This window comes from Rhinichthys klamathensis, unplaced genomic scaffold, assembly GCF_029890125.1.
Source record: "Rhinichthys klamathensis goyatoka isolate OS25496 unplaced genomic scaffold, OSU_Roscu_1.1 h1tg000053l_1, whole genome shotgun sequence".
NCBI lineage: Eukaryota > Metazoa > Chordata > Actinopteri > Cypriniformes > Leuciscidae > Rhinichthys > Rhinichthys klamathensis.
Window position 1 is genome coordinate 202,340 of NW_026606598.1, and position 8,763 is coordinate 211,102.

Consider the following 8,763-nt stretch of genomic DNA (forward strand, 5'->3'; position numbering starts at 1 on the left):
TGCAACTGGCTATTCTGATTACTACGTATTCACAGTTGTTGCGTTGCAACGGACGCTGTGTTTCGTACACACTACGCACTGTTATGTGTATGATTTATGCCATTATATATTGCCCTGTTCCTTATCCTTCAGTGCAAATGGCTATTCCGATTACTACGTATTCACAGTCTTGCGATGCAACTGACGCTGTGTTACGTACACACCGTACACTGCGTTATGAATTTTGCCGTTGTTGCCCTGTATCCTTCAGTGCAAATGGCTATTCTGATTACTACGTATTCACAGTTGTTGTGCGATGCAACTGACGCTGTGTTACGTACACACTACACAGCGTTATGTGTGGGGATTTATGCCATTATATGTTGCCCTGTAATTTTCAGTGCAAATGGCTATTCTGATTACTATGCAGTACGTATTCACAGTTGTTGTGCGATGCAACTGACGCTGTGTTTATGTACACACTACACACTATGTGTTATGAATTTTGCCTTTGTATTTTGCCCTGTATCCTTCAGTGCAAATAACTATTCTGATTACTACGTATTCACAGTGTGGTGCGATGCAACTGACACTGTGTTACGTACATACAACTCACTGTTATGTGTATGATTTATGCCATTATATATTGCCCTGTTTCTTTCAGTGCAAATGGCTATTCTGATTACTACGCAGTGCATATTCACAGTTGTCTTGTATGCAACTGACGCCGTGTCTATGTACACTCTACACACTGTATGTGTTATGCTTATGCCGTTGTACATTGCCCTGTATCCTTCAGTGCAAATGGCTATTCTGATTACGTACACAGTTGTTGTGCGGTGCAACTGACGCTGTGTACACGCTACGCACTGATGTGCTATGTTTACGCCGCTAATATTGCCCTGTATCATCAGTGCAACCGGCTATTCTGACTTACTATGTATTCACAGTCGATCTCGCGATGCCTCTGACGCTGTGTTTTTGTACACACTAAGGTGACTATGCTATCGCGTTGCCCTGTATCCTTCAGTGCACCTAGCTATCCTATCTAACTGTGCATAGTCACAGTGTGTCGCTACGGCGACTTGCGCTGCATCTGTGTCCACACTGAAGCGATTATGCAGTTATGTTGCTAACGTAACTGACCATTATGTGAACTGTGCATATTCATGCAGTCTCGGTCGCTTCATCGACTTGCACCGCATTATACACTCAGATGTTTGATATGTGCACACTGATGGGTAATGCTGTTATGTTGCCCTCTATCCTTCAGTGCAACATCCAGCTATCCTATCTAACTGCATATTCAGTTCTGTCGCTATGGCGACTACACGGCACGTACAAGGACGTGTTTTTGCTTTTGTTGCCCTGTTTCCTTCAGTGCAAAACTAGCTATCCTAATCTAACCGTGCATATTCACAGTTCTGGATGTATGTACGTAAACGGATGTGTTATGCTAGTAATGCTGCCCTGTTTCCTTCAGTGCTGCTAGCCATCCTAATCTAACTATGCATCTTAAGTTTCTGAAAAATGCTGTACGTGCATGTGCTACGCTGTTATATTGCCCCGTTCCTATCAGGGCAACTGGTTATTCTGTGCAAACTCATATATTCACAGTTGTAGCTACAGTTATGACTGTTTGTTTGCTTACTGAGGTGCTATGCTATTATGGGGCTATTTTCTAACTGCGTATATTCACAGTTGTCGTCGCTACAGCCACTGGCACTGTGTTTATGTACATTCAGTTATGTGTTGATTTGCACTTCTGTACATTGGCTATAGAACATCGGCTATGTTCTACAAGGTGGCACCCCAGCCCCAAGCTGTGGAACCTTCTTGTGTGTCCGCTGCTGGGTCCTTAGTTGAGCAAGACACTTCACACTGACAAGTGCTGAGAAACGGAGCTCTCCCTAAGATGGCCTTACCACCGGCTCTCGCCCCAGCGAAGCACTTGGAGACTTACGCTCATTCTAGTGAATGTTGTCGCATTGTCTCGGACCTGATGACTGCAGCGTCACTCCCAGTCCGATTCCAAGCTACGTTCCGAAGTCGCTTACACCGTTCAGAGCACAGGTTGATCCCTGCCCGCCTTATCTGCTGAGTTTCAGCCTCGCATGATGCCGATGCTCAGAGTGATGTTGGCCCTGTAAGGGATTTGTGGATGTACGTGGATCACTTGGCAGCAGTCTACCAGCTGTTGTGTGCTTGGTGGATGGTACTAGGGACGTGCTGTTTTATACAGAGACTTCTCTCTGAATTCGATGCTTTAAATGGTTGCTTAATGCCTACGGGATTTAGGTATGCTGGCTGTCTTCTCAGAACACATTCGCCAGGGTTCCAAGTTTGATGCACCACCTTAGCGTCGTGGGTTCGGTGAGTTTTATCAATGTACTCATGAAACTGTTACCACCAGCTGTGCAGTAGTCTGTATTGCAGAGTTACCATTGCTGCTAACTCTGTGTTATGACTATAAGGTTACATAGCTGTTTCCACATTACGCAGTAGTTCCAACGTACTGTTAACTCTGTGTGTGGCTTAAGGTTATGCAGCTGTCACCGCTATGCCGTCGACACTGTGTTAGCTCTTGTGCTCGAGTGCTTATGGTATTCTGCTGCCCTGTCCAGTGCAGCCTTCGCCTCATTGCAGTGGATGCGCAACTTGGTAAGCCGGAGCAGACGTTGGTCTAGTTTCGCCTATCAGTTTTGAGTGCTCCTAGCGGCGCTGCTGGCTTAGAACTGTTGTTCCTGTGGGAGTGTAGCTTGACCCCGTTCAGGGCTTATCTTCACTGCGCTCACGGCGGGATTCTATACAGTTCCCATATACGTCAGTATGACGTAATGTCGAAGTGACCGCCTTGAAAGGGAACGTCTCCGGTTACTATCGTAACCTCGGTTCCCTGAGAGGCGGGAACGAGACATTACGTCAACCGCCGTGCTCGCCGTTTGATCAGCTGTGCTAGCGTTCAGTCTTGATTCTGACGTAATTGTCGCGCCCATGCTATTTTATACTGCCCGCGGACCGGTCAGCATTTGCATGTTTTGCGTCAATTGGCCAGCTGTCTCCAGCTGGCGTTATCCTATAAGATTTCAGTGAAAATGGAGAAGGGAGGAGTTCCCATATACGTCAGTATGACGTAATGTCTCGTTCCCGCCTCTCAGGGAACCGAGGTTACGATAGTAACCGGAGACGTTTTGTGGTTCAAACGAAAAAACAAACTATCAAAACGTACACGGACCTACACGGACCCCACTCGAACCCATAAACCGATTTGTAAACCATAAATGAAAAATCGAGCCAAAATCTAATTTTTCATTTTTCCATTCCAAACAAAAAAAAACAACGAATAAACGACCCCTCTGGTTTTCATTTCTCGTTATTCCATTCCAAACAGGAAATCAAATGATCAAAAGATACATGGACCATACATTCCAGATGCACAAAAGGTTTTTTTATGCACAATTCCAGATGCACAAAAGTTTTTTTTTATGCACAATTCCAGATGCACATAAGGTTTTTTATGCACAATTCCAGATGCACAAAAGGTTTTTTATGCACAATTCCAGATGCACAAAAGTTTTTGTTATGCACAATTCCAGATGCACAAAAGGTTTTTTTATGCACAATTCCAGATGCACAAAAGGTTTTTTATGCACAATTCCAGATGCACAAAAGGTTTTTTATGCACAATTCCAGATGCACAAAAGGTTTTTTATGCACAAAAGTTTTTGTTATGCACAATTCCAGATGCACAAAAGGTTTTTTATGCACAATTCCAGATGCACAAAAGGTTTTTTATGCACAATTCCAGATGCACAATTTTTTTTTATGCACAATTCCAGATGCACAAAAGGTTTTTTTATGCACAATTCCAGATGCACAAAAGATTTTTTATGCACAATTCCAGATGCACAAAAGTTTTTTTATGCACAATTCCAGATGCACAAAAGGTTTTTTATGCACAATTCCAGATGCACAAAAGGTTTTTTATGCACAATTCCAGATGCACAAAAGTTTTTGTTATGCACAATTCCAGATGCACAAAAGTTTTTGTTATGCACAATTCCAGATGCACAAAAGGTTTTTTATGCACAATTCCAGATGCAGAAAAGGTTTTTTATGCACAATTCCAGATGCACAAAAGTTTTTGTTATGCACAATTCAAGATGCACAAAAGTTTTTGTTATGCACAATTCCAGATGCACAAAAGTTTTTGTTATGCACAATTCCAGATGCACAAAAGGTTTTTTATGCACAATTCCAGATGCAGAAAAGGTTTTTTATGCACAATTCCAGATGCACAAATGTTTTTTTTATGCACAATTCCAGATGCACAAAAGGTTTTTTTATGCACAATTCCAGATGCACAAAAGGTTTTTTATGCACAATTCCAGATGCACAAAAGTTTTTGTTATGCACAATTCCAGATGCACAAAAGGTTTTTTATGCACAATTCCAGATGCACAAAAGGTTTTTTATGCACAATTCCAAATGCACAAAAGGTTTTTTATGCACAATTCCAGATGCACAAAAGTTTTTTTTATGCACAATTCCAGATGCACAAAAGGTTTTTATGCACAATTCAAGATGCACAAAAGGTTTTTTATGCACAATTCCAGATACACAAAAGGTTTTTTATGCACAATTCCAGATGCACAAAAGGTTTTTTATGCACAATTCCAGATGCACAAAAGGTTTTTATGCACAATTCAAGATGCACAAAAGGTTTTTTATGCACAATTCCAGATGCACAAAAGTTTTTGTTATGCACAATTCCAGATGCACAAAAGGTTTTTTATGCACAATTCCAGATGCACAAAAGGTTTTTTATGCACAATTCCAGATGCACAAAAGTTTTTTTTATGCACAATTCCAGATGCACAAAAGGTTTTTTTATGCACAATTCCAGATGCACAAAAGGTTTTTTATGCACAATTCCAGATGCACAAAAGTTTTTGTATGCACAATTCCAGATGCACAAAAGGTTTTTTATGCACAATTCCAGATGCACAAAAGGTTTTTTATGCACAATTCCAGATGCACAAAAGTTTTTGTTATGCACAATTCCAGATGCACAAAAGGTTTTTTATGCACAATTCCAGATGCACAAAAGGTTTTTTATGCACAATTCCAGATGCACAAAAGTTTTTGTTATGCACAATTCCAGATGCACAAAAGGTTTTTTATGCACAATTCCAGATGCACAAAAGGTTTTTTATGCACAATTCCAGATGCACAAAAGTTTTTTTATGCACAATTCCAGATGCACAAAAGGTTTTTTATGCACAATTCCACAAAAGTTTTTGTTATGCACAATTCCAGATGCACAAAAGGTTTTTTATGCACAATTCCAGATGCACAAAAGGTTTTTTATGCACAATTCCACAAAAGTTTTTGTTATGCACAATTCCAGATGCACAAAAGGTTTTTTATGCACAATTCCAGATGCACAAAAGGTTTTTTATGCACAATTCCAGATGCACAAAAGGTTTTTTATGCACAATTCCAAATGCACAAAAGGTTTTTTATGCACAATTCCAGATGCACAAAAGGTTTTTTATGCACAATTCCAGATGCACAAAAGGTTTTTTATGCACAATTCCAGATGCACAAAAGGTTTTTTATGCACAATTCCAAATGCACAAAAGGTTTTTTATGCACAATTCCAGATGCACAAAAGGTTTTTTTATGCACAATTCCAGATGCACAAAAGGTTTTTTATGCACAATTCCAGATGCACAAAACGTTTTTTATGCACAATTCCAGATACACAAAAGGTTTTTTATGCACAATTCCAGATACACAAAAGGTTTTTTATGCACAATTCCAGATGCACAAAAGGTTTTTTATGCACAATTCCAGATACACAAAAGGTTTTTTATGCACAATTCCAGATGCACAAAAGGTTTTTTTATAGTGGAAAAAAGTTTTTCGGATTATTGATTTATTGCACTCCGCACAAACATTTATGTCCTCTTCACTTGGAAAATAACAAAAGACATGATTACGGTAAAGGACACATTTGCAGGAAAGGAAAAGTGAAACAGACACAAATATGTAATGAAGAAGATTTATGGCATATTCCTGTTTTCTCTTGTCTGATGGGCGATTAAGAAAAGAATGCAAAGAGAACAACACTCCCACACACCCTCTCTCCCGTTTGGGCAGTATATAAAGCTCAGCCAACACTCAGTGGTCTTCAGTCTCAGAAGCATACAGACAACGATCGTTCACTATGAATAGACTTTTATTTGCCTCTGTGCTGCTCTACGCAGCTTCTCAAACTGGTGAGTAATATTCAAAATATCACTATTCTTTGTCTATTTATGCTGCAGGATATGCATTTTTGTTGTGCATTTCTACATTTAAGCATGGGGAATCGATATAATTGGTTTGATTAATGAGGTTTTCCTCATGTTATACAGTTTAAATGATTGTGTTATTTGCAGGTGAATGCATTACAGGAGGAAAAGAGGCTGATGCACACTCTCGTCCGTACATGGCTTCACTTCAGTGGAATGGAAAACATGAGTGCGGTGGCTTTCTGATCTCCAGTCAGTGGATCATGAGTGCAGCACACTGCTTTCAGAATGGGTATGTAACATAACAACACTAGTGAGCTGTGCGACAGCATTTCGATGCAAAGATGAAATAATATCAGTCCCAGATCACTGTGATTTGTTCGGAGGGTTTATTTTGATTTTGTTTTGAAGTTGCAGAAATACTAAGTTGCAATACGAAGTTGCAAAATGAGAAATGTCCTGTTTGTTGCAGGAGGACATCCGGTGTTAAAGCCGTGTTGGGTGCTCACTCCCTGTCTGATGCTGAGGACACTAAACAAACCTATGACACTACAGTCTACAGCCATCCTGATTTCAGTATAAGCAACTATGACAATGATATCGCCCTGCTCAAGGTACATACTGTGATCCAATCATGTAGCTGAAAAGCAGTCTGTGAATGCATGTGGTGAACATGATTTCACCAAGTACAACATGTCCCTGTGACAGTATGTGTAGAGATCAGTATTCTACAGCAGACTGTCAGTTACATAGAATGATTTTGTTTTTGACAGCTGGAAAAGCCAATCACTGAGAGCTATGCAGTGAAACCAGTGAAATTCCAACGTGAAGAAGAGGCCGATCCCAAGGAGTCTGCTGTTGTTGGAACAGCTGGATGGGGCTCTTTGAACAACCTGGGAGGACGACCAGACAAATTGCAAGAACTCAGTATCACGGTCAAGAGCCGAAGAGAATGTGGCCGCGGTGACTACTATGGATTGAAGTTCACCAGCAACATGCTCTGTGCTGCAGAAAGACGAAAGGACACCTGTGATGTAAGTTTTACTGCAATGGTTTATAAAGTACTGACATGACTGCTATAGGTGGAAACAAACTCGAATATATGACCTCTCTCGCTTCCGCTGTCTTTCTCTCTAATAGGGTGACTCCGGAGGTCCTCTCTTATACAAGGATGTTGTTGTGGGGATAACCTCTAATGGAGGGAAGAAATGTGGCTCCAGCAAAAAGCCTGGACTCTACACGATCATCTCCCACTACACCAATTGGATTGACAGTACAATCACAGAGTAAAAAAAGCTGTGGAATCCTTTGCATATATATAACCTCTATTTTTCATACGTCCTGTATATCTCATGTATTGCTATATTAATAAAAACTTTTCTACACCTACCTGAATCTAGTCACGATTATGTTTGTTGTTGTTTAAATAAAAGCTTTACATCCTTCTCTTAAGTGTCACGCCCCCTTTTTTGAATAAACATGAAAATGCGCAATCCAAACTTAAATGGTTGTAATTCAAGAATGCTTTGGAATATAGATGTAAGATTGGTCTTGTTTTAAAGAAGACATTTGTAGAAGTTAAATAAATTAAGAAAGTGAAACAGAAAAAAAGTTATAGAAAAAGTTATGAAAATGTAAAATGTAAAAATTTAATTATTCATATTTTATATAAAATATATTTTTTTTTCAAAACCTGGTGGACTGCAAGAAAATCAAAGCCAAAACTCTGCCAAGTTGTGTTTAAAATTTTAGGTTGATATCTCAAAAAATGAGCTTTCAGTAAGATTTTGTTTGGGCGCAGCCAAACTTTTTCACTATCACAACCAGACTCCATTACTGCCCATATAAGGGTGTTTTGAGTGATCTGAACCATTATTTCCACAATTGTCATACAATTTATGAAGTAGGCATCCTATTCAGAAGTAGTAAGGGAAGTTTGGCATATTTTGAAATTAATTCAACCTCTAATGGTACCAGCATCAAGCATACCATGCTGGTCCCAGCATCCAAAACATACCTTATGTTGGTGACAAGCAATGCTGGATTTTTCAGCAGGGACACAATAGTGAAGAAATGCATGGAAATAGACAACTTCAATTCAACATCAATTTCATTCTGCTAGGTGAAATATGCCACAAAAAAATGCTTTCTATTGAAAGAATATTATATTATATTACTGTATATTATATTATCCACTGATCAGCCACAGCATTAAAACCATATGCCAATACTATCGTGTAGTTCTCCTTAGTGCTACCAAAACAGCTGTGATGCATCAAGGCATGGACTCCACGAGACCTCTGAATGTCCTGTGGTCCTTTAAAGGAATAGTTCACTTAAAAATGAAAATTCTGACTTGACTTAGTAGGAAAAATAAATACTATGGAAGTCAATGGGGTCCATCAACTGTTTTGTTACCGACATTCTTCAAAATATCTTCTTTTTTGTTCAGCAGAAGAAAGAAATGAATACAGGTTTGAAACAA

The 8,763-nt window shown here is 39.6% G+C and overlaps 1 protein-coding gene across 1 annotated transcript; it reads left to right on the plus strand.

Annotated features, from left to right (window-relative positions):
* Positions 1-6,157: 6,157 nt before the first annotated feature.
* On the plus strand, positions 6,158-7,724 carry cfd (complement factor D (adipsin)). Its single transcript, XM_056248005.1, has 5 exons — positions 6,158-6,263; positions 6,426-6,570; positions 6,751-6,892; positions 7,052-7,312; positions 7,419-7,724. Exons 1-5 carry the CDS (start codon positions 6,212-6,214, stop codon positions 7,566-7,568), a joined length of 750 nt encoding a protein of 249 aa, XP_056103980.1. The 5' UTR covers positions 6,158-6,211; the 3' UTR covers positions 7,569-7,724.
* Positions 7,725-8,763: the final 1,039 nt, after the last annotated feature.